The sequence below is a fragment of the Triticum aestivum genome, chromosome 3A (genome assembly GCF_018294505.1).
Source record: "Triticum aestivum cultivar Chinese Spring chromosome 3A, IWGSC CS RefSeq v2.1, whole genome shotgun sequence".
Classification (NCBI taxonomy): domain Eukaryota; kingdom Viridiplantae; phylum Streptophyta; class Magnoliopsida; order Poales; family Poaceae; genus Triticum; species Triticum aestivum.
Genome location: NC_057800.1, coordinates 528147253 through 528173530, shown reverse-complemented (window position 1 = coordinate 528173530; position 26278 = coordinate 528147253). Strand labels below are relative to the sequence as shown.

The 26278-nt window shown below is 44.0% G+C and overlaps 1 protein-coding gene across 1 annotated transcript; it reads left to right on the top strand.

Moving 5' to 3' along the window:
* Window positions 1-15342: 15342 nt before the first annotated feature.
* Window positions 15343-20159, top strand: LOC100136990 (probable sulfate transporter 3.5). Its single transcript, XM_044485379.1, has 12 exons — window positions 15343-16096; window positions 16216-16423; window positions 16535-16706; window positions 17680-17745; window positions 17859-17972; window positions 18093-18209; window positions 18303-18429; window positions 18563-18849; window positions 18972-19162; window positions 19235-19317; window positions 19400-19476; window positions 19579-20159. The coding sequence occupies exons 1-12, from the start codon at window positions 15760-15762 to the stop codon at window positions 19747-19749; spliced, it is 1950 nt and encodes a 649-aa protein (XP_044341314.1). The 5' UTR covers window positions 15343-15759; the 3' UTR covers window positions 19750-20159.
* The last annotated feature ends 6119 nt before the right edge of the window (window positions 20160-26278 follow it).

The following is a 26278-nucleotide window of genomic DNA, read 5'->3' as shown; positions in this document are numbered from 1 at the left end:
GCATGGAAGATATCGAGATCTCTCGGTTGTTATGTTGACAATGAAAGTATACCGCTCAAAATATTATTCATTTCTATTTCAAAACCGAGCTCTGACACCTCTACAAATCCCTGCTTCCCTCTGTGAAGGGCTTATCCATTTACTTTTATGTCGAGTCATCACCCTCTTATTAAAAAGCACCAGTTGGAGAGCACCCTGCCATTTGCATGTATTATTATTAGTTTACATTGTGTATGACTTGACTGGATCTCTTTTACCCTTAATTACAATTTCGAGTCAGCCCTTGATCTTTAAGAGTGCTCTGCATTTATGTTTTGCGGTCTCAGAAAGGGCTAGTGAGATACCGTCTTGTTATATCATATTACGATTGTTTCGAGAAAGTGTTGTCATCCGAGATTTATTATTATTGATCGCTAGTTGATTATGCCATTGATATGAGTAAACATGAGACCTAAATGTTATTGTGAATATGGTTAGTTCACAATCTTTGCTGAAAACTTGAATGCTGGATTTACATATTTACAACAACAAGAGCAAACAAAGTTTGTAAAAGTTTTTCTTTATCACTTTCAGTTTATCAACTGAATTGCTTGAGGACAAGCAAAGGTTTAAGCTTGGGGGAGTTGATACGTCTCCATCGTATCTACTTTTCCAAACACTTTTGCCCTTGTTTTGGACTCTAACTTGCATGATTTGAATGGAACTAACCCGGACTGACGCTGCTTTCAGTAGAATTGCCATGGTGTTATTTTTGTGCAGAAATAAAAGTTCTTGGAATGACCTGAAAATCAACGGATATTATTTTTGGAATATATAAAAAATGTCGGCGAAAAAATCAAGGCCAGGGGGCCCACACCCTGTCCACAAGGGTGGGGGCGCGCCCCCCTGCCTCGTGGGCCCCCTAGTGCTCCTCCTACCTCAACTCCAACTCTATGTATTCATGGTCGGGGAGAAAAAACCCAGAGAGAAGGATTCATCGCGTTTTACGATATGGAGCCACCGCCAAGCCCCAATCTCTCTCTGGAGGGCTGATCTGGAGTCCATTCGGGGCTCCGGAGAGGGGAATCCATCGCCATCGTCATCATCAACCTTCCTCCATCACGAATTTCATGAGTAATTCCATCATAGGCTTGCTGTACGGTGATGGGTTGGATGATATTTATCATGTAATCGAGTTAGTTTTGTTAGGGTTTGATCCCTAGTATCCACTATGTTCTGAGATTGATGTTACTATGACTTTGCTATGCTTAATGCTTGTCACTAGGGCCCGAGTGCCATGATTTCAGATCTGAACCTATTATGTTTTCATGAATATATGTGAGTTCTAGATCCTATCTTGCAAGTCTATAGTTACCTATTATGTGTTATGATCCGTTAACCCCGAAGTGACAATAATCAGGATACTTACCCGTGATGACCGTAGTTTGAGGAGTTCATGTATTCACTATGTGTTAATGCTTTGGTTTGGTACTCTATTAAAAGGAGGCCTTAATATCCCTTAGTTTCCAATAGGACCCCGCTGCCACGGGAGGGTAGGACAAATGATGTCATGCAAGTTCTTTTCCATAAGCACGTATGACTATATTCGGCATACATGCCTACATTACATTGATGAACTGGAGCTATTTCTGTGTCGCCCTATGTTATAACTATTGCATGAGGAATCGCATCCGACATAATTATCCATCACTGATCCATTGCCTATGAGCTTTTCATATATTGATCTTTGCTTTTTTACTTTTCCGTTGCCACTATTACAATCACTATAAAACCAAAACTATTACTTTTGCTACCGTTACCGCTACTATCATACTACTTTGCTACTAAATACTTTGCTACAAATATTAAGTTTCCAGGTGTGGTTGAATTGACAACCCAGCTGCTAATACTTGAGAATATTCTTTGGCTCCCCTTGTGTCGAATCAATAAATTTGGGTTGAATACTCTACCCTCGAAAACTGTTGTGATCCCTTGTACTTGTGGATTATCAATGTTGCACAATCATGGGAAAGAATGAACCTTATCCTTAAAAATTGTCCCACACACTCTCCCACACACAAATTAAGTCTTTGGATGGTAGCGCAAAATTTCTATGCAGGACTAAACTTTGTATCCAGAAACCTTCTATATGTTGCAGGTGGAAAATTCATGGGGATTACACCGGTGAAGCCACCAAGCTTCTCGGCAACAAGACGACAAATTATTCCCAATGGCACACCGAGCGCACTCCAATTGGTAAGAAGGTAAATTCTGTCGAGGAAATTTCCTCTCTTAATGATAAAGTTGATGTTATTATGTCCATGCTTGCTACTAAGAGTGGTACTATTGATCCAAATCATGTGCCTTTATCTACTTTGATTGAGCAAAATAAGGATAATATTGATGTGAATTCTTTTTCAAGGAGAATGCTTATAGAGGGAACTTTAATAATAATCCTAGACCGTATCCCTATAATCCCTCAAATAATTATGATAATTCCAATGGTAATTCTTATAATAATAATAATAATAATAGGATACCAATTGAACTTGAGAATACTATTAAATATTCCAATGGTAGAAGCGAAATTGAGTAACTTTGATACTATGTCTAGAAATATGGATAGCTTGTTCGTGATGTGGATATGCTTAAAATTAAAATTTTGCCACCAAATAAGGATGAAATGCATGAATCATTGAAAGCTAGTAAAGTCTCCATTTATTATAATAGAAGAATGATTGATATGCTTAGAACTAGACAAGAATGAGAGGAAAGAGAGGCTGAATTGCGTTGTCTTGCTAATAATGATGATGTTAAAATTATTGGTGTAGCTACTATTGAATCATTATTTAGAAATATTAGAGTTGATAATTATGGTACTAGAGAAGAGTTAACTTATTTAGAAGGCATCCATATTGTTAGGAGGGTGATAATCTTGATGCTAAAGATGATAAAATTGTGTTTGGACAGGTAAAAACTTTAGGTAGTGTTGCACCCACTGAATGTATTTCCTTTCTTCAATCCATGATTAATTCACCCAACACTTATGATCAAAACAAGGCTTTACCAAACATATCGTAGAAGCCCTTATTAAAGCTAACGAGGAAAAACTTGAGCTTGAGGTTTCCATCCCTAGGACCTTGCATGATGAGTAGGAACCTACTATTAAACTTAAATTAATAATTTTGAATGCAATGCTTTATGTGACTTAGGAGCTAGCGTATCAACTATTCCCCAAATCATTATATGATGTTCTCGGTTTTGTTAATATGAGTGATTGTTCTTTAAATTTGCACCTCGCGGATTCCACGGTTAAAAAGCCTATGGGTAGAATAAATGATGTTCTAATAATTTCTATTAGAAATTGTGTGCCCATAGATTTTACTATTCTGGATATTGAATGTAATCCCGCATGTCCTATTATACTTGGAAGACCCTTTTTGAGAACTATAGGTGCAATTATCGACATGAAGGAAGGCGATGTATGGTACCAATTCCTCTAAAGAAAGGTATGAAACATTTTACTAGAAAGAAAATCAAACCTACTTATGAATATACCACAAAAGCCACATATGATCCATCTCTAAAAGATGATAAAACTTGATAGATTGCGTCATGCCTAGCTAGAGGGCATTAAACAAGAACGTTTGTTGGGAGGCAACCCAATATTTATCTTAATTTTCTAAACAGTGTGCCAGGATGATTATTGCTACCGTACTAATTGTTTTGTATCTTTTATTTTATTTTTGTGTTAAGGTAGACCTTGAGGTGTTATAAATGCTTGTTTATTAGGTTCTGTGCGGAAACATAAACTTTTGCCTCTAGTGCTGAATTTTCATTCTATACTAGAATGTGATCAATTGCTGAAATTTTTGCACAGTACTGATTTGTTAATTGTCCGCATTTTCCTACTTTTTTAGACTTTTTGGATTTACAGAAGTATGCTAATTAATTAGATCTTTATGTATTGTTCTATTTTTTACAGATTCTGTTTTCTTTTCCTTGTTTGCTTGTTTTAAAGTTTCCATGGCTTATATTGGGGAATATAAATTGTGGAAATGATAGGATACATTAGACATCATTTGGGAATAATTATGAATCTTGTCTTGACAGTACATGAGTGGATGATTTATTTTTATTATACTAATTTATCTCACGAATTCTGTTAGGTTTTGTGTGAATGAAGTTTTCAAGTTTTGGATGATTGTTTAAAGGTTGTATCTCCTTCAAATCCTACAGTTCCTTAGTAAAACCAGCCTTGTTCTTCGAAACATGTACTCCTAAATCCCACTCCCCCACCCCATCCTATGAGATATTTTCTTAGTTTTAAGCTTAATCTGAAACACCGAAGCAATCCCTTGCCTTCACAGGTTTAGAAGAGATTTTAAATACTTTGCCAAAGAAATCATCTCCCTTCACCCAGTTGAGCTCAAATCTAAAGGACTTTGGCTTAGGTTCCATATGTTTCACACTACTTCAGAATGCTGCTAACGCGACACTACGACCAGAGACCCTTTCACGAAACTGTGTGCGATGCATTAATCACAAACGGGGTGTAAAAACCAGTCAAAAAGGTGCAAGACATTTGCAATGAAGGATGCATCAAACACGGTTCAGATTTTAGTTGCGTGTGCGATCCAAGGCATATGGTTCAGTCCAATGAACTGTTTGCGATGAGGCGGAACAAAAGAAATGGGCAGCCTGATGAAGGCGTGTGCGATATAGAGAATACGGTCCACTCGGATGAACTGTTTGTGATTAGGCAACACAAAAGAAACGGGCAGCCAAATGAAGGTGTGTGTGATATACAGCATACGGTTCACCCGGATGATTTGTTTGTGATTAGGAAACACAAAAGAAACGGTCAGCCAGATCAAGGTGTGTGTGATTGAGGGCATACACTTCAGAAGGATTAACTGTTTGCGATTAGGCAACAGAACAGAAACGGGTAAGCCAGATCAAAGTGTCTGCGATTGATGGCATACACTTCACATGGATGAACTATTTGCGATTAGCCACAACAAACTAAAACAGTTAGATAGATCAACGTGTGTGCGCTAGACGGCCACACCCATTCTAATTAAAAGAAGCGTGTGCGATGGTAATAACGAGCGCGCACGGTTGTTGGAACAAGACGTGTGCTGACATTGCCTATTGCGGTGCACCCTATGGTGCAAACGCCACGTACGCGGCCGAGAAGGCGTACGTGCCCATGTTACGCCTTCCGGAAATAGTGCTGCACTTATAACCATCAATAAATTTTGAGCATGCATCCCATCACATTCCAAATTGCAAACCCGTTCACACCGATCAAAACCTAAATGATTTCCCACTTAGGACCGTATTACTACGCGGTTATAAATACTACTACTCCAAGATGACTGCACATTCCTCCTCAACTCCTCATCCACAAAAAGTCAAAAACAAACAAGTCATTCATCATTGTTCCCTTGCGTCCGCCATGGCCAGTGTGAGTTCTGGGTCGAGAGATTGCCACCAGGGAGAGGCGAACCTGGAAGCAGGAGCACGAGAGATGTCCCGCCTTGCCGTGAAAGCAGTCAACATGTCCTACCGCACGGCAGTAGCAGCAGAGAGGTCCCGCCGCGCCACCGAACAACATGGATGACCCGCCACGCCGTCGATGCAGCATACTCGCACGGCCGCGCCGCGGAAGCAGAAGAGATGTCCCGCCGCGCCACGAATGCGGCAAAGATGTCCTCCCGTTCCGCGGCGGCCTGGGAAAATGCCTCACGGGCAGGCAAGGACTCTTACAGGCGCATGCGTGCCCTCGTCCTTAGGAAGATGGATCAGATCTCTAGGTGGGCGAGGTTGCAGGATGACCAAAGCCTCGTTTGAACAGTCTACCAACGTCATCCGACAACTAAATGAGAGCAATGCGAAGCTCCGGGCCGAGCACGACCTGCTGAGGGCGAAGATCATCGGAAGTGCGGAGCAGCAGGAGCAGACCACTGCCTTGTTGAAGAGGACCGCCGTCATCATCGAGAAACTTATGGACGAGAATGCCATGCTGAACATCAAGCGCAGAAGGCTGGTGGAGGAATCCGTGGATGCTCTCAACCGGCATCTTGAGGACAAGAAAGAGCTCGTCGCCGCCCGCCATGGAGACTAGTTCCCGCGGTCTGCAGCAATGCATCAAGAAAGTAGAGATCAGCGAGCCAGATCGTTGTCTTCCTTCTTCTTTTGCCCTTGTGTATATCGGGCGTTGCCGCATGTGGCTTTTTTATTATGTTTATAAATATGTAAGACAATTATTATCCAATGTCATCGTCCTTATATTCATCATGCTTGCTATAAGTCACAGTCGATGCTATATAGGTCCGTCGGATCTTACATCAAGATCCATGCAAAACTTTCTTTTCAGATTTTCATTTTTCTCTCTTAAATCTCAGTCCAGTGAGACATATAGTCACGCCGTAGAACAGGTGCTCGGGCGCCATTAATAGAGACGTTGGGAGGGAGGTGCGCGGCGGGTAGCGGTCAAAAGGGCTCTCCTTCCAATGAGCACGCGCAGGGGTCTGATCGCACGCCTCCCGTACTCAAATAGCTACCCCACACGGCACCTCCTAGCCAATAAAAAAAGAGGGGGCATGGCCGCACGTAATTGGTAAGTCGAACGCCCACGGTTTCAATAATACTTGTGTTTCCGATTTGTAACGTGACAACGCGTTCCAAAATGACTTTGTTGATTGTTAATGTGTGCGCCTTCGCAAATCAGATAGAAAAATTACCACAACATGTTGGTGCCATGTCATGAGACAATGCCAAGTTTCATGATTTTCAGGCGTGTTTTGGAATTACAGGAATTAAAAAACCTAGTTTCTTAATCTTTCCGGTCGAGCCACGACGCCTAGATATTTGAATTTCACTCGCATCTCTTGCATGGGACCTAGAAATTCACCCAAGGACACACATGTGATTTTTCAAACAACTTTGATGCATTGAAGCATGTGCTTGTAGTTCAAATTTGAATTATGCACATTAAATGCTCATAAACTCAATTAATGTATAAAAAAGGCCATACGAACCTGGAATAATTTCAAAATTTAGCACAGTACTTCTATTTGGTCTAATCTGGTTGTGTAAAAAAATTAAGGCGGGAGAAGGCAGTGTACGTATGTCGTTTCGCACACGGAGGTGACGCGTTCCCTATCGGAACCACGAGCCTTCTTGAGGGAAGCTCCGGTTTGCAAGAAGGTTACACCAAAACTTGTCTCAATTCAGCCAAAAAATGATGTGATCACCCCTAGCTATGTAGCTAATATTATTGCACCATCAGAGAAGGTCAGGGCTGAGAAGGATGCATGTGACTCCGGCTGTAGAAAATGTATCATACCAGCACAACATGGAGTAGCAGCTGGCACGAGGAGAACAGGCGCAGGTATACTTGGGTCCGTACTGCGAGCATGTCAGTCAATGCTACAACGTTCAGTTAAATATCAATCGCCAGCGACACCACCAACGGAAGATATCAGGCCAAACTTTCGGACTCCACCTTGTTGAAATTAATTAAACCATATATGTGAAGGTCTCCTGGTTATATGGAGAATTTACTATATTAGTTTTACTCCTCTTAGTTAATTAGTTTTTTCAAGTCCGTTCATGTCCTTGTGAGTTACGGGCTTAGCCCAGGTTGCCTGTGTGCATCTATATAAATAAAGGTCGTGTGGCCATGTAAAGGGAGGTGGGAGTTTGAGAAGAAAACACAGAAACCGCATCTAATGGATGTGCATCTGTACTGCCGCGTCCCTATTTAGGGTTTGATATTTGCGTGTGTTTCGGCGACGTCGATCGCCAAGGTACATGCTTCGTTTTGGTCCTTAATCCGTAAGGGTCGATCCAGCTTCCTGTCTTCTCCATCTACTTCTACTAGTTCTAATCTCCTCTCTTAATTACTACGTTGCCGTCGCCACCGCTGATCATCATTAGCATAATCCATCCATCTAGTCTAGCTCTAGTACTACTACACCACGTCCACCACTCCATATATCTCCGTCTTTCTAATTCATCTGCATGCGCTCAAGTCTAGTCCTCTAGCTGCTACGTATACTTCTCTGTTTCTGTTTTCTTAGCCACTGAATAATTCTTTCACATAAATCTTTTAGCTGTTTGCATGAATGAAAGATCAGGGCCACTACATTAAATTGTCTCAAAGCTACTTGAGGCGTATCAAAAAAATTTACCGCAACATGTTGATGCCATGTCATGAGACCATGCCAAGTTTCATAATTTTCAGACGTGTTTTGGAATTACAGGAATTAAAAAACCTAGTTTCTCAATCTTTCTGGTCGAGCCATGACGCCCAGATGTTTGAATTTCACTCCAATCTCTTGCATGGTACCTAGAAATTCACCCAAGGACACACATGTGATTTTTCAAACAACTTCGGTGCATTGGAGCCTGTGCTTGTAGTTCAAATTTGAATTATGCACATTAAGTGCCCAGAAAATCAATTAATGTATAAAAAGGCGAAACAAATCCGGAATAATTCCAAAATTTAGCACGATACTTCTATTTGGTCTAATCTGTCCGTGTAAAAAAATTAAGGCGGGAGAAGGCAGTCTACGTATGTCGTTTCGCACACGGAGGTGACACGTTCCCTCTCGGAACCACGAGCCTTCTTGAGGGAAGCTCCGGTTTGCAAGAAGCTTACACCAAAGCTTGTCCCAATTCGGTCAAAAATTTACCGCAGCATGTTGATGCCATGTCATGAGACCATGTCAATTTTCATGATTTTCAGGCGTGTTTTGGAATTACAGGAATTAAAAAACTAAGTTACTCAATCTTTCCGGCCGAGTCACTACGCCCAGATGTTTGAATTTCACTCCCATCTCTTGCATGGGACCTAGAAATTCACCCAATATCACACATGTGATTTTTCAAACAATTTTGATGCACTGAAGCCTGTGCTTGTAGTTCAAATTTGAATTATGCACATTAAATGCCCAGAAACTCAATTAATGTATAAAAAAGGCAAAACGAACCCGGAATAATTTCCAAAGTTTAGCACGGTACTTCTATTTAGTCTAATCTGACTGTGTAAAAAATTAAGGCGGGAGAAGGCAGTGTACATATGTCATTTCACACACGGAGGTGACACGTTCCCTATCGGAACCACGAGCCTTCTTGAGAGAAGCTCTGGTTTCCAAGAAACTTACACCAAAGCTTGTCCCAATTCGGCCAAAAAAATTACCGCGGCATGTTGGTGCCATGTCATCGGACCATGCCAAGTTTCATAATTTTCAGGCGTGTTTTGGAATTACAGGAATTAAAAAACAAGTTACTCAATCTTTCCGGCCGAGCCACGATGCCCAGATGTTTGAATTTCACTCCCATCTTTTGCATGGGACCTAGAAATTCACCCGAGGACACACATGTGATTTTTCAAACAATTTTGGTGCACTAGAGCCTGTGCTTGTAGTTCAAATTTGAATTATGCACATTAAATACCCAAAAACTCAATTACTATATAAAAAAGCCAAACGAACCCAGAATAATTCTAAAATTTAGCATGGTACTTTTATTTGGTCTAATTTGGCTGTGTAAAAAATTAAGGCAGGAGAAGGCAGTGTATGTATGTCGTTTCGCACACGGAGGTGACACGTTCCCTCTCGGAACCACGAGCCTTCTTAAGGGAAGCTTCGGTTTGCAAGAAGCTTACACCAAAGCTTGTCCCAATTCGGCAAAAAAAACTACCGCAGCATGTTGGTTCCACGCCATGAGACCATGCCAAGTTTCATGATTTTCAGGTGTGTTTTGAAATTATAGGAATTAAAAAACTAAAATTTTCAATCTTTCCGGCCGAGTCACAATGCCCGGATGTTTGAATTTCACTCCCATCTCTTGCATGGGACCTAAAAATTCACCCAAGGACACACATATGATTTTCCAAACAACTTTGGTGCACTGGAGTCTGTGCTTGCAGTTCAAATTTGAATTATGCACATTAAATGCCCAGAAACTCAATTAATGTATAAAAAAGGCCAAACGAATACGGAATAATTCCAAAATTTAGCACAATACTTCTATTTGGTCTAATCTACCAGTGTACAAAAATTAAGGCGGAAGAAGTCAGTGTACGTATGTCGTTTCGCACACGGAGGTGACACGTTCCCTCTCGAAACGAGGAGCCTTCTTGAGGGAAGCTCCAGTTTGCAAGAAGCTTACACCAAAGCTTGTCCTAATTCAACCAAAAAAATTACTGCAGCATGTTGGTGCCATGTCATGACACCATGTCAAGTTTCATGATTTTCAGCCATCTTTTGGATTTACAGGAATTAAAAAAATCAAGTTTCTCAATCATTCCGGTCGAGCCACGACACCCAGATGTTTGAATTTTATTCTCATTTCTTGCATGAGACCTATAAATTCACCCAAAGACACACATGTGATTTTTCAGCAAACTTCGGTGCATTGGAGCATGTGCTTATAGTTCAAATTTGAATTATGCACATTAAATGCCCAGAAACTCAATTAATGCATAAAAATGCCAAACGAACGCGGAATAATTCTAAATTTAAACACGACACTCATGTACTAGTTGCATGTTCATTGTATGTAAATGTTCTAGCAATTCAAACACCATCCTTTCCCTCCGTAACACCATTTTGTCTTGCAAAACATAATGAAAAAATCAGGTATACCACAAGCAGTTTACTAGAAAGAATCATGTGGGATGCGATATAAAATATCTTGGCGCACCATCTTGTCTGGCTTACGCAGGAAGCTTCATCGTCTACAGTCCACCGCTCCCGCTTGAACCACACTTGCGCGCCAGTTTCTCGCGGCACCGAGCGAAATTTGTTGTCACCGCGGAAATATCTATCTCCCCACCCCCTCCCTCATACCAAAAGCCATATTTTCACTGTTCCTCCTTACTTTCCAAATTCAAGCCTTCACTGCTGCTTACTAGTAGCTCAGCCTCCTCGCCGACGACCCTTCTTCTTGCAGCTCCGTCTCCTCGCCGGCTACCCTTCATCTTGCAGCGTCGCCTCCTTGCCGGCGACCCTTCTTCTTGCAACGTCGCCTCCTCATCGGTGACCCTTCTTCTTGCTGCGTGGCCTTCTCGCCGCCGACCCTTCTTCTTGCTGCGCGGCCTCGTCGATATGGTCAGGTAATCCACACCCACCCACAGCATCCTCCTTCTTTCCTGTCCCACATGCCCCGACTGATGGAGCAACACCTTCCACTGAAATCACTGCCCCCTCCTCCAATTAAGCGCCGCCCACAGCCATTTTACACGCAGTATAACATGGAGCTGAGTAGCATGCGGCTGCACGCACGAACGAGGTCGTTATGGCTGCCATGCGTGTCCACCACCAGATCTTGGAGGAGCACCTCGTCTTCGAGGTCACCGTCGACACCGCCGCGTGGTTGTCTACTTTAAAGTACAGTTCGTGGTGTTTTCTCGAGGCCACCGCCAGTGCCTTGTAGTGATTTGTCCTCTGTAATGTTAATATGCAATCTGATGTTCAGTTAACAGTTTGATCCTCTGAAATGTAATGTTCAGTTATCACTTTGGTCCAACAATTACTACTTTTCATAGTACTACTCTCAAGCATTCTTTATTTTATTAACTGTCTTATCTTCTAGTACATGTTTTTATTCTGCAATGTCGTGCTCAGTTAACTATTTTGGTTCATTTGGGATGTTGTCCATTTAACTGTTTGGTTCAGTTCTGCAATTTGATTTTCATTTGTTGTGGGTACAATTTTGTATTGCTATGCATGTGACACCAATCGAATTTGGCTGTACTCAATACATATTCTACTGATAGTATGGCAACTCTCAGTTAACTTGATCAAGATCTTCCTTATGTGTGTTGCAGGGAAACAATGGGAGACACTAGGATTTACCATCGAGGTTTGTTCAAGCAGGGTCCTTTGGCTAATAGCACATTATTGTGCAGTTGCAGGAATCATTCTAATATTTATGTTTCTTACAATTTGGTCTTGCACATGTAGGTCCTGCTGTTGGAGGCTTAGACCCACTATTCGACCCATTTTGCATATGGGGAAATGAGATGTTCATGAATATCAGTCAAGTCAAGAAACTCAGAAAGATTGTTAGGATGAAGAAACTTGCGACGAATAACAGCTAGATCTTTGTTTGCACAATGAAGAAGACATCAGTCAACTATAGGATGGTACCAACTCTTTTATCTTGTTTTTACCCCTTGCGTCATTTCAAAATTTACAACAGCGATTTATGCATAGCTTTGTTTTCAGTACTTTTCAAAGCAGTTCACCGATGATTACCTCTCAAACCACCTGCATGGTCAAGAGGCGAGGAAGGTATTCATTGAACACCCAAGATACAATATTGAAGTCTTGCTAAAGAGGGTGAAGGTTGGGCGGGAAATTATCCATAGCCACCGGCCTAAAGTTACAAGGACATTCAACATCACTGAAGGCTCAATATTTGCCTTCCGCTTCTGCAGTTTCCCAGATGAGATTCATCTGTCTATTTACCGTGTATGATGCTACTTTCCGAAGGTTTTTGATGCTGCATGTGAAACTTGGTGATGTTGTGTAATGGCGTAACTGAGTGCCGAAGCTATCTGATGTAATTCGATTATGAAATCCTGGTTGCTTTTATACGGATATGAAATATCTGGCGTGTTTTATAAGAAATATCAGTTTGATTAGTACATGGATTATCAATAATAGGCTAATTACCCTCCTTATTGGGGTTTTCTATTGCAAACGGTTACTCAGAAAGCACCGTGGGTGATGAACTCAAACAACCTGCACGGTTTCTAGAAAGTAGGCGTGTTCGATCAACTAACAATCCACACGGCTTCCGGCATCGAACTGTTTGCGTTAGGCCACCTTGCACAAATGTTTCCACACAAAGAACTGTGTGAGATGTACATACCTACGGAAATGATTTTCTAGGATTCACCACGTGGGATGTACATACCTACGAAAATGATTCTGAGATTCACCGTCTGGGATGTACATACCTACGGAAATAATTTCTGGGATTCACCGTGTGGGATGTACGTACCTACGAAAATGATTTCTGGGATTCACCGTATGGGATGTACATACGTACGAAAATGATTGGGTTTCCATGCCTCGCCCGATCGCACACGGCCCCAGCCTGGGTCCCAGGAGGGCCTATCCCCGACGATTTCTGGATCGTGTGGGAAGGACCCTCCTATCGCCCACACTCACTTGACGACGGTTCCAAATGCCGTCACGAAAAGGAGTTTTAAAACGTTTGTTTAGGACGTCGCAACCAGTGTCATAACATCTAAAGTTAATGGGTTATGGTAAAAAAATCTGGTTAAGTTATGAACAGTGGCTAAGGGTAGGCATTACTTGATTATTACATCAGTCGCTACATTTGGTTAACCCAAAACAAAAAAAGGTTTGTGCATCCATCGTAAACCTGGTACATGCACGCGCACATGCGGAGACTCCCGGTCGCTTTTGTTCAACAAATAGCTATATTGAACAAGAAATGTGAAACTGTATCACCTTGCCTCACACCCTTTAAACTGCAGAAATTCCTTCCCAATGTATTGTTGATCTTAACATTCAATTTCAGGGTCCTACCCTTCACAACTGTTTAAAACCATTTCATCGTGGCTTCATTAAATTCTCTCTCCTCCAAACTATGAAAGAGGAACTGTGGGTTTACTTTGTCATATACCTTTTTAAAATCCAATTTTAATACGACCTCCCGTTGTTTCTTCCTCGTAGACTCATGCAAAAATTTATGCAAAGACATCACACCATTGATGATGTTTATCCCTTTTATGAAGGCATTTTGACAAGGAGATGTCAGCTTATTCATATAAGGAGACCCTCATAATCATAGCTTTTGGAAAGATTAAAAAGAAACAAGCAGTAGACACATGGGTCTAAATTGGTGGATAGTATCAACATCATTCCCCTAAGACATCAGTGTTATCACACCAAAAATAAATTCTACTGAAGTCCAGCTTCCCTTCGTGGAATTCAAAAAAGCAAGCCATAACATCCTTCTTGATAAAAGGCCATCATGCTCGATAGAACTATAGTAAATCCATCGAGACCAACTGCCTTTTTTCTCCATGCTATCAATGACATATTATATTTCCTCCTCCTTAAAAGGTATACAAAGGTCTCTCATATCATTCTCAGAAAGTTTTTTCATGTCACACCACACATCACTCCCGGGCTTGCATTAAAAACCTTTTGCAGGACTAAGTAGTGTTTTATAATAAGCTGTGGTGTGTTGCAATAGATTAGTAGTCCCCTAGATGACACCATCACCCTCCTTCAGAGAGAACATGTATTTTTTTCCTCTTTTTCCACATTAACAATCTAGTGAGAGTAACTATATTATTATCACCTTCCAACATCTACTTCTTACCGAATCTCTTGTGGCAATATTTGTCCTCTTCTTCTTCCAAAGCCTGGCACAAAGCACCCTGAATAAAGCTAATTCTGGCCATTGTTCATTGTTTAAAGGTTGTATCTCCTACAAAGCCTTCCTCGGTGAAGCCACCTTGTTCTTAAGACCATGTCCTCTTTAATGCCCCCCCCCCACCCCACCCCACCCCATCCTATGATATATATGCTTACCTTTTTTGCTTGATCTGGACAACATCTAGGCAATCCCTAGCTTTCCCAGACCAGGCTATAAACACTTTGCCAAAGAAATCATCTCTCTTAAACCAGATGAGCTCAAATCTAAACGATCTAGGCCTTTTCTAAAATACAGTATGATCGAAGATGCTCTCATACACGCTTAGGGTTTTCTATGTTTCGTAGTATCCAGAATTAACGGGTCATGGTCAGGAATAATTCTGGTTAGAGCATTGCTATGCAGCCGATGCTTTTAGACGATACTCAGACGACGTTGCCCATCAGGCCGTTTGTTAATTAGATTCATGTCAATCTCACGGTGTAGAGTCTGCGTCGGCTGCACATCGGCCATACCATGTCGTGTGTACATCAATTTCGTTCTGGTTAAGTTATGGGCAGTGGCTAAGGATAGGCATTACTTGATTATTTGATCAGTCGCTACATTTTGGCTAACCCAAAACGAATAAGATCCGTGCATCCATCGTAAACCTGGTACGCGCGCACATGCGGAAACATCCCGGTCGCTTTTGCACAGTTACTTGTACAACTTGATCCTAATTGCATGCGAGGGAGTAAACTCTTTTCCGGCCACAACTTTCCCGTGCCGTCGCTCGCGCATCAGGACAATTTCGCCTAATCCTCGTCCAAGTCGCAAAGTTAACTCGCGCACGTACGCTCAGATCCGGTGGTGCATGCAGCGAGCAGTCGCGTCACACATGCATATCGATCCACGGCGCCACCTCCAAAACCGCCGCGCCCGCCCCACGTCGTCGATCGGTTCCCTCCTCCCCCTCCCTCCCCGTCGTCGAGCGCCTCGCACCGTCTATATAAACCGCCATGCGCGCGCCCGATCGGAGCACAACTGACCCGGCGCACGTACGAGTACGAGCAGGGCAGGACACGCACCCGTCCCCTCCGCATAACCCACACTCGCTCCGCCTTCGTCTTGGCCTGCTCTGCCCCGCCGCTGGCACAACCCATAATTAGGCGAGAGAGGAGATCAGCCACACACCGAGCAGGAGCAGTTCCGACTGGACCGCGCCCACCCTCAGACCCTCTGGTTTATCCCCCCCTCTCTCTCCCTCTCTCCACCGCCGTCCCATTGGCGACTCACTCTGCTTCGCTCCCAAGGCCGTCCGACGCGATCTGGGCCTGGGCACGTACGTAGTGACAACACGGTGACATGGGGACGGCGTCCGGCGACGACGACCGGCACGTGATGCACCATGGCGGCGGCGTGAACCTGTCGGCGCGGCGACCCTTCTCGGAGGCGCTGCGGTCGGGCCTCGCCGAGACCTTCTTCCCCGACGACCCGTTCCGCGGGTTCGGCGCGCTGCCGCCCAAGGCGCGGGCGTGGGGCGCGCTCAAGTACTTCGTGCCGGCGCTGGAGTGGGTGCCCCAGTACGGCTTCGACAAGTTCAAGTTCGACCTCCTCGCCGGCATCACCATCGCCAGCCTCGCCATCCCGCAGGGCATCAGCTACGCGCGCCTCGCCAACCTCCCGCCCATCATCGGCCTCTGTACGTTCTTCCCGGATCGCTTCGCTCGTCACGCACGGCCGCGTATATACGGTTGAGGTTTGTTGGTTGCATGCGCGCCGACTAATTCGTGCTCGATCCATCCATGGGTGTGTTTCCAGATTCGAGCTTCGTGCCGCCGCTGCTGTACGCGGTGTTCGGGAGCTCCAACAACCTGGCGGTGGGCACGGTGGCGGCGGCGTCGCTGCTGCTGGCGTCCATCATCGAGGACGAGGTGTCGCCCGAGGACGACCCGGAGCTCTACCTGCACCTCTTCTACACCGCTGCCTTCTTCACCGGCATCTTCCAGACCGCCCTAGGCGTCTTCAGGTATACACCACCGCACTTGGTTACGACCGATTTTCAATTCCCATATCATCAGTCGTTCAGTCATGACGATCGTTTTCAACTAACTGACTGTGGAGAGTTTGGGTGGTGAAGATTAGGGCTGATAGTGGATTTCCTGTCGCGGTCGACGATCACGGGGTTCATGGGCGGCACGGCCATGATCATCATAATGCAGCAGCTCAAGGGGCTTCTGGGGATGAAGCACTTCACCTCCAAGACCGACATCATCTCCGTCGTAGGCTCCATCTTCAAATACAGACACGAGGTGAGCTCACTTTCAATTCGCTCATCCCACCACTGCGCACTTCTCCCTCTGCCGCCGGCCGGACCGATTTCATTTCGAGGCTTTTTCTGGTCCGGTAGCTTCTGCTCCATTTTTAGCGCCCCCGTCTCGTGAATGTGCCAACTACCACAAGGAGCATGCAGCCGCACCCTAAGGAACTAGAAAGGCGTGACTGCGCTAGCATATCGCAAGGAAGTTGCCGCAACCGCCTCTGGAACTTCTCCGAGGAATAACCATGTATAGCAAGAAAAAAGAACTTCTTCCCATGTAAGAATAATAACCGTGAACGTATGAATTTCCTTTTTACTCCCTCTGTACCGAAATACATATTTCGGTACAGAGGGAGTAGAAAAGAAGGATCGCCGTCGGCCTCTGCATCATGATGATGCATACACCCATTTACTATAGTATTTATTTTAAGTATAAGAGGGTGTTTGTTTCCAGGGACTTATTGGTCTAGGGACTTAAATAAGTCCCTATAAGTCTCATCTAAACCAAACAGGAGGGATTTATAGGGACTTAAAATGGGCATTTGAGACTTATGAAATAAGACTCTTAAGGAGGGACTTATAGGGACTTATAGTTGTAATATGGTCTTATAGAGACTTATAAGTCCCAGGAACCAAACATGTAGAGACTTGGACTTGGGACTTATAAATTGGGACTAAAAAAATCCTAAGACTTATGAACCAAACAAGGCCTAAGTAACCTACGAACAAACAAACAAACAAAAAAAATTAGGGAAACAAAGAAGCAATATTAGCGTGTGCCTAGGAAGCGGCGTGCTCGTTTTGGACAGACCTATGACCATGTTCTACGCCCATTTGTGCGCATGAGAGGTCGACGTGTATCAGTGCCACGTTGTTGCTTTTGAAGGAAACGATCTCTGATGGCAACTGCACCAGCCATGGGATTCTCAACTGAACCATCTGTCTCCTCTTTGTTTTTTTGCTAGTGGAGATGGCAGAGTGCAATTCTCGGCGTATGCTTCATCTTGTTCTTGTTCTCCAGTAAGCATCTGGTAAGTGGGAATTTTACTCGGACGATGCTCGAATCTATTCAAAAGCAGTATATGCTACCCTAATCCACTGCTGATTTCCTCCATTTTTTTCCTTCTGACTTGCAAAACTTCAGAAAAAGAAAATGCCACATCTATTCTGGGTGTCGGCCATTGCGCCGTTCATGGTTGTCGTCATCGGAGGCGTCTTTGATTTCCTTGTCCACGGAGATGAGCACGGCATCCCAATCGTAAGTCGTCGCCCTCCATTTACCTACTTTTACATATGCTGTCAAGACTTGAGAGCCAGGATCTATTTCAGTTTCTGCCTGTCCTAACTGCACCATGTCTTTGCTCGCTGCGTGCAACAGGTTGGTGACCTCAAGAAAGGGGTCAATCCCATCTCCATTTCGCAGTTGAGGTTCAACGGCAAGCACGTAGGGGTAGTTGTGAAAGCAGGGCTCTTGTCTGGGATCCTAGCGCTCGCGGTACGTTTAATCATCACCAATTCTCCAATCGTTTCGCCACGCCAAGCGTTTCTCGTGGACTTATATATGTATATATACGTTGATCATTTTCAGGAAGGAATAGCCGTGGGACGAAGCTTGGCCATGATCAAGAACGAGCAGATCGACGGTAACAAGGAGATGATCGCGTTCGGCATGATGAACATCGTCGGTTCTTTCACCTCCTGTTACCTCACCACAGGTACGTACTACCTAGGATTAAACCAGCCAGCCTCTGCATTGCAGATTCTCTTAAGAGACAGAGAGCGACATGTCTTGTCTGATGAATCTGTTACTGTTGGCAATGACAAGGCGGCGTTTGTTGTGCGTTGCAGGGCCCTTCTCCAAGTCGGCGGTGAACTTCGACGCCGGGTGCAAGACGCCCATGTCCAACGTGGTGATGTCGGTGTGCATATTGCTGGTGCTGCTCTTTCTGGCCCCTCTGTTCAAGTACACCCCGCTGGTGGCCCTCTCTTCCATCATCGTGGTCGCCATGATCGGGCTGATCAAGGTCAAGGAGTTCATCCGCCTCTACAGGGTCGACAAGTTCGACTTCTGCATCTGCATGGTCGCTTTCGTGGGCGTCGTCTTCTTCACCATGGTCATAGGCCTCAGCGCATCAGTAAGGATCTCATGCTGCTTTCTACCCTGATCATCATCGCCATTTTTTCCAGCTAGTGCCGTGGTGACCATGTTTCCCTGCACAACGCCGATCGATTGGTTGTGCAAACGTCGCATTTGCAGGTCGGCTTGTCTGTGCTCAGGGCACTGCTGTACGTGGCTAGGCCGGCAACCGTCAAGCTCGGAAACATCACGGGGACCGAGGTCTTCCGCGACGTAAAGCAGTACCCGCATGCCAAGAGCGTCCCCAACATTCTCGTCTTGCAGCTGGGCTCTCCCATATATTTCGTCAATGCGGGCTATTTGCGAGAGAGGTGAGCAGAGCACGACAGCGCCTTGTAGGATTGAGATGTTATAGTACTTATTACTGCCACGGTGCCTTGTAGGATTTTGAGATGGGTTGAAGACGAGGAGCACATTTGCAAGGGGCACGGGCAAGACTTGCAATGCCTGGTTCTTGATCTGGGTGGTAATTAACATTTAACCCTCCCATTTCATCTATTTTCTTCGGGCGTCGATCGTTAACTTTTTGACATAACTGAACACGGCAGGCGTGACCTCAATCGACAACACGGGGATCGGGATGCTAGGAGAAGTTCACAAGGGCCTGGACCGGAAGGGGATCATGGTAACTAAACAAAAAACCCAACACTACAAGTTACTGCTAAGTACCAACTCTGAATGTTTGGTTTCAAAATTTTGCTGATGTCGTGCTCTTGGTGATCTTCAGATAGCTCTGGCGAATCCCAGGCTGCAGGTGACGGAGAAGCTGGTGGTGTCGGGGTACATCAAGGACACCATCGGGGAGGAGAGCGTGTTCCTGACCATCACGGACGCCATCGCGTCGTGCCGGTACGGGCTGCAGAGGTTCAGAGGCAAGGAGGGAGGCAGCGAAGTATAGCAGCGTTTTGAAAGTGTGAATGTAGATATTGTGGAGTGGCACAAGGCAGGACGAAGAAGAATCATAAGTAAAAGAAGGTTGAGAGCTGCGAGCAAACACGAAGGATTCGACCGCATGGATTGGGTGCCTGGATGGTCTCTTGATGTGCTCAAAACTGCATCACAAAGGGTTCGGGGTAGGCTCATGGTCCTTGTAAGGGCTTGGGCCTCGGGGGAGAAGATAGCGAGGCGGGCGAAAGAATTGCTTTCTTGTGTATAGACCAATTTAGATTTCTCGGAGGTTACCGTGAACCTCACAGATTTGCTTGTATCGGGTTTACGTTGTAGAATTCGTAAGGAAAGACTGTTCCATTGCTAGATGATGAATAAATCGTACTTCCTCTGCTACAAAGTGATGGAGGAAGTCATGCATCTAACTAGTACTCCCTCCGTAAACTAATATAAGAGCATTTAGATCACTATTTTAGTTATCTAAACGCTCTTATATTAGTTTACAGAGGGAGTATCATGGTGTCAAAAAATGTCTTATGTTTTGATACGAAGGGAGTATCATATAGTAGATGGGTTCATGTTTTACTGCAAGACCGTTGCCAACAAGAGAACTAGTGCCCAGTGCCGGCGAGCCATCGATGGTGTTATGCTGCTGCTGTTGTTATTTTCTCGTCAGCTTATTTGGATCTCCTGTGTCCAAACGTATCTCCAGCCCCCTATCGAAAAAGAAAGAAAAACGTAACTCCAGCAATCCTTAACTGACACAAGAGATAATCCTTAACTGACACAAGAGATAAACTCATGACTAAGAAGCCAAGTCTTTCTCATTGATTGATCATATCATCATCATATATAAAACGACAGGCACATGCTCAACTTCAAGTTAAGAGATGTATAACCAGGACCGCAAACGTTCTCAGTGGCAGGGCATTCAGGGCCGCAAGTTGATCAGTATGAAGGAAGGATGAAGTAGACGCGTAACTGAAGAACAGCTCAGGAACGATCAGTTTCAGATCAGTGCACATTTTAGCAGTATTCCACAGACAGACGTATCTAAGAGCAGGTTGATGGACAAAATGCCTTGGACGCATCGATGGGTACGTACGTGATAATGTTCTGCGCGTTACATGTGATTTCCGGTTTCAGGATGGCACTGAACTGGTGATCGATCACCGATGCCTTGGGTGTGGTTCATTGAAATGATCAGCTGATTCACGGCGTTGAACCCCTGCAGACAAGGTCGCCATCGGCCAATTTTGTACTACTCCAACATTACCCAAGCTGGTCTTTGCTGAGCGGCGTCTTCTTTGAAATCCGGTTGGTAAGGGCATCTCCAGCCGCGCCCCCAACAAGTCTTCCTCAGGCGATTTTGCCGCACCGGCGCCAAAAAAACGGCCCAGTCGCGTCTTAGAAGTCCGTTTTTCGCCGGCTCGGGCCAAAACTAGTGCCGGTGGACCCAGGCCGAACCCGGCGCCCTGGGGGGCGCTTGGGGAGCCGGCACAAGCGAAAAAGGCGTGTTCGGAGCCCAAGCACCCAAGAGGAACAAGCTCAAGGGTACCAAGCACCCAAGAGTAATAAGCTTCTCAACTTGTAACTTCCACGTATCACCGTGGAGAACTCAAACCGATGCACCAAATGCAATGGCAAGGGCACACAGAGTGCCCAAGTCCTTCTCTCTCAAATCCCACCGAAGCAACTAATGCTAGGGAGGAAAATGAGAGGAAGAAAAAGAAGGAGAACACCAAGAACTCCAAGATCTAGATCCAAGGGGTTCCCCTCACTTAGAGGAGAAAGTGATTGGTGGAAACGTGGATCTAGATCTCCTCTCTCTTTTCCCTCAAGAACTAGCAAGAATCATTGGAGGGATTGAGAGTTAGCAAGCTCGAAGAAGGTCAACAATGGGGGAAGAACACGAGCTCAAAGGATAAGGTTCATTGGGGAAGAAGACCCCCTTTTATAGGTGGGGAAAAATCCAACCGTTATGCTCACAGCCCGCACAGAGCGGTACTACCGCTCCAAGGAGCGGTACTACCGCTAGGAAGGAAGTACCCCTTTAAAAAACAACAGCGAGGAGGAAAAATGCAAGAAAAACCGCCGGAGCGGTACTACCGCTCGTCCTCACGGTACTACCGCTCGACCTCACGGTACTACCGCAAATGGTAGCGGTACTACTGCTTGCGAGCGGTACTAAAAAAAAACATCCGGGCCTACCACCGCAAGACTTGGGACGAGTTTTTGGTCCGGAGCGGTACTACCGCTATAGGAGACGCGGTAGTACTGCTCTGGAGCGGTAGTAAAAAATTACATCCGCTCCAATTCGCGGTAGTACCGCTGCAGCCTTTTCAGAACACCAAAACTGCCACAACTTTTGCAAACGGACTCCAAATTCGATGAGACCAAGTTTGTTGGAAAGTTAGCGACAAGGGCTAACACAATCTTCAAAGAAATATCAATAAGAGGCAAATGAGAAAAGGCCCATAAGAAAATGGTGAGAACCCTTCCTCGGAAAAGACCGGTAAAACCTCCAACACCGAAAACATCATAGAAGACAGATGCGAACTCCGTTTTCGATGAAACCAAGTTTGTCATCAAGATGACCATAAGCTCTAAGACTCACAAAGAGAACCAAACAAGAACCAAGAAAGATGATGCAAGGATGCAATGGTTTGAGCTCTCTACTAATGATACGATCAAGCTACCAACTTGAGAGCCCCCATTGATAGTACGGCAAACGATCCTATAACCCGGTCTCCAAACTACCACTATGAGACTGGTAAAATAGAAAACCTATCAAGGGAAAACCTTTGCCTTGCACATGGTCCACTTGAGCTAGATGATGACGATTTTGACTCCCTCAAGTTGGACCACCTTTCTTGATTGCGTTGGCTCGATGAAGACTAGATGATTGCTCCCCCATAGTCCACTATGGGTGAGCCACTCTTCGGCACATCTTCACAAGTCCATTGTCACCACAATGGACGGCAAGCTTCAAGCAGTTGATCTCTTCGCGATGATCCACTTGAACTTGCACACGGCAATCTTGATGACGATCACCACTTGATGTCATCCTCTCCATGGGTTGAGTGATATCTTCCCCTTGACACAAGCCCATGAACACGTACCTAACCCCACGTAGAACTCTCACATAGACCATGGGTTAGTACACAAAGCACAATGGACAATGCTTACCAAACCATGGGATCACTTGATCCCTCTCGGTACATCTTCTACGCTTTGTGAGTTGATCAACTTGATTCACTCTTGACTCAGTCTTGATCAACCTTGAATCTTTCCAACTCTCTTCATTTGGATGATTTCTTGAAGGTAAACATGAATGATCACACAATATTCTTCTTCAAGACATGCTTGCAATAAGCTCAACTCTCACATGACCAAGCTTTGGATAATTCCTTAATAGCACCTTGGTCAACCCATAAACTCCTTGAAACCAACACATGGACTCCAAGAAAAGCCTATGGACAAAACCTTCAAATATAACTAAAGGCAATCATTAGTCCATAAAGATTATCATCAATTACCAAAACCAAACATGGGGGCACCGCATGTTCTTTCAATCTCCCCCATTTTGGTAATTGATGACAATCACTTTTAAGAGAGTTTATACAAGGAATTATGCATCACCATGCAATGCAACAACCAATGATGCAAGAGTATGATATGCAAATGCTTAGGAACAAAACCAAAGCAAGAAGAAAACTCTGAAGACTTCTCCACGAAACTCTCTGAAACTTCTCCCCCATTGGCATCGATTGCCAAAATGGGCAAAAAGCTTAGAAGACCAATATAAAAGGTGTTCCTCCAAAAAATTGTGTATTTCTCAACAATAGAGTGGAATGCCATACACATATCCAAAGGTAATACTTGGAGGAAGACCAACTATATTGAGTCACAAAGATTGCTAAAGGAAGATATGCCACAAAGACATAACAGAGAGAAACACAAGCAATCAAGCAATCAAAAGATACCAATTGAAGCAAGCAATCAATGGATATCAATTGAACCAACTAGACCAAAGATCCTATGATCCACAAGAAAAAAGGATATTATGATATGAGCATAGGAGTGTTTTAAAGAAACTAGAGAGGCTCCCCATGATTTGTGGACACATAAGAATATTTGTATTTGGATAAAAAGTGCACAAAATAGGATCATAGCTCCCCCAAAATCAATAGAAACTTACAACAAGTGCAAGTGAGCATATAGGAAACTAAGCCTAGTACTTGCAACAAACACATGGTTGAGCAACAAGTAAAAGAGGCAACTTAAGAATGGGCTCAACCAAAATTATGTGTGTGAGTCAAGTCAATGCACTTGAGAAGACTAATGTACGGATGAGCATCAAGCATCAATAAAGTCTTGAAGGAATGAGGCAACATGGTGCAAGGCCTATCATTCCCACACACAACAAGCAAATGGGTTCACAAGCTTACTAATAAGCATAAAAAGAACCTATGCTTGTGACAACCCGTGGTGAAGATAGAAGATGAAAGCCTCATCAAGACGAGGGATACCAATTAAGATGGCAAAAGCCTCGTAAAGATAAGCATGAGGAAAGTAATCTTCACCACACAAGAGTGCATCAAGATGCAACGAGATAAGACATGCACTCAAGGCAAAAGCTTTCACGGAGCCACCAAAGAAATAACAAAAGAAAGACAAGGTGGACGTGAAAGAAAGGATATCATGTAGAGATGTAATTTCTCTCAAGTGTATAAGGTTCTAGGTAGACGAAATCATGATGATATATATCTACAAAGAAGGATGTACACCCGAAATAGTTACAACATGAAGGAACAAGATATCCAAAAGGAAGTCATACATATACCAATAAGATATTTTCTTGAGAGCATAGCACAAGGCTAGATATGGTCTTATTGCATATAAATGAATTCCAACCACACGAACATCAAAGACATCACAACTAGCAACAAGACATCATTGTTGGGATGCTTTGAGAAAGGAAACAAGTATCACAAGAGAGAATGGATAACATGCCATGATACAACCTACGAAAGGTTGATGCAAGAAATGTGTGCATGAAGTAGATGATGATACTTGTTACCGAGATACCATTGGATGGAAGTAGTAGATGCCAATTAAAGGTAGATAGTAGTTCATTAATCATCCTAGCTTGACTCCAATAAGCACATGGTGACACCACCTTCCTTGTGAGTGAGCCGAGCATTCAATGCATCTTCACTTGTTCCTAGAACAACAACACAAACAAAATGGTACCCAAACTCATTGGGACCAAAGAGTTAGAGAACCAACGACACATAGGACAAACTCCACACAAACATGTGCATATGGATATGAAAATGAATTACATGCACATCTCATCCAATTTGAGACATGGAGGAGTTTCCCCTATATATTGGGTCAAAGAAAGAAATCATGCCAAAGATACTACATGAAGTTAATATGCATGCTCAAGACTTTCAAGAACCGATACCAAAAGACAAAGAAATACCAAGGAAAGAAAAGATACCAAATGAATAAATCATCACTTGGAGGGTATCCATAATGGATACAACAAGGAATGAGATATCCATTGATATACACAAAGAAGAGACATCAAACTCCCAAAAGACAGGATGGTCCCAAACAAACCAAGCTCTCTACAAAGTTTCATGATGGCACAAAGTACCAAAACGAAAACGGCTTGCCTTCCACCAACACACACTTGACAAGGATCGCAAGATGAGTGTTTTATAGAAAATAGGATAGCTCTCCCAAGACTAGTGCATTATAGAGAATTTGCATTTGAATACAAAATGCACAAGGTGGGATCACCACTTTCATTATATCTAGAAAACACTAGACTAGATCAAGAAACAAGATCCACAAGTGGTATGGAAGACAAAGGGACTTGATACAAACCTTGGCAAGAGAAAGGGAAAATAAAAAGCAAAGGCCAATGTAAAGATGATCAATAGATTCTACCACAAAAGTTATATTGCCTTGTGACATTCAAATACAATTATTTATTGCTGAAACAATAAAACATAAAAATCGTAATGTAGATGACTTGCATGTAGTGGAAAGTGGAACGTGAAATGGTTGCATGCTCGCTTGGTGATGTGGAGGGTTTGCATGTGGTGAAAAATGAAACGTAGATTTGTTGCATGTGCATTTAAATGAGATCACTTACTTAGATATATACGTGGTCTTGGTGATATTGAGATAGCTCTGGCGAACCCCAGGCTGCAGGCGACGGAGAAGCTGGTGGTGTCGGGGTACATCAAGGACACCATCAGGGAGGAGAGCGTGTTCCTGACCATCACGGACGCCATCGCGTCGTGCCGGTACGGGCTGCGGAGGTTCAGAGGCAAGGGGGGATGCAGCGAGGTATAGCAGCGTTTAGAAAGTGTGGATGTAGATATTGTGGTGTGGCACAAGGCAGGAAGAAGAAGAAGAAGATGCATAAGTAGAAGAGAAGATTCAGAGCTGCGATGAAAGAGGAACTATTCCGTTGGGAGAGGATTTTCTATCATGCCACCGCATTATTTATTACTATG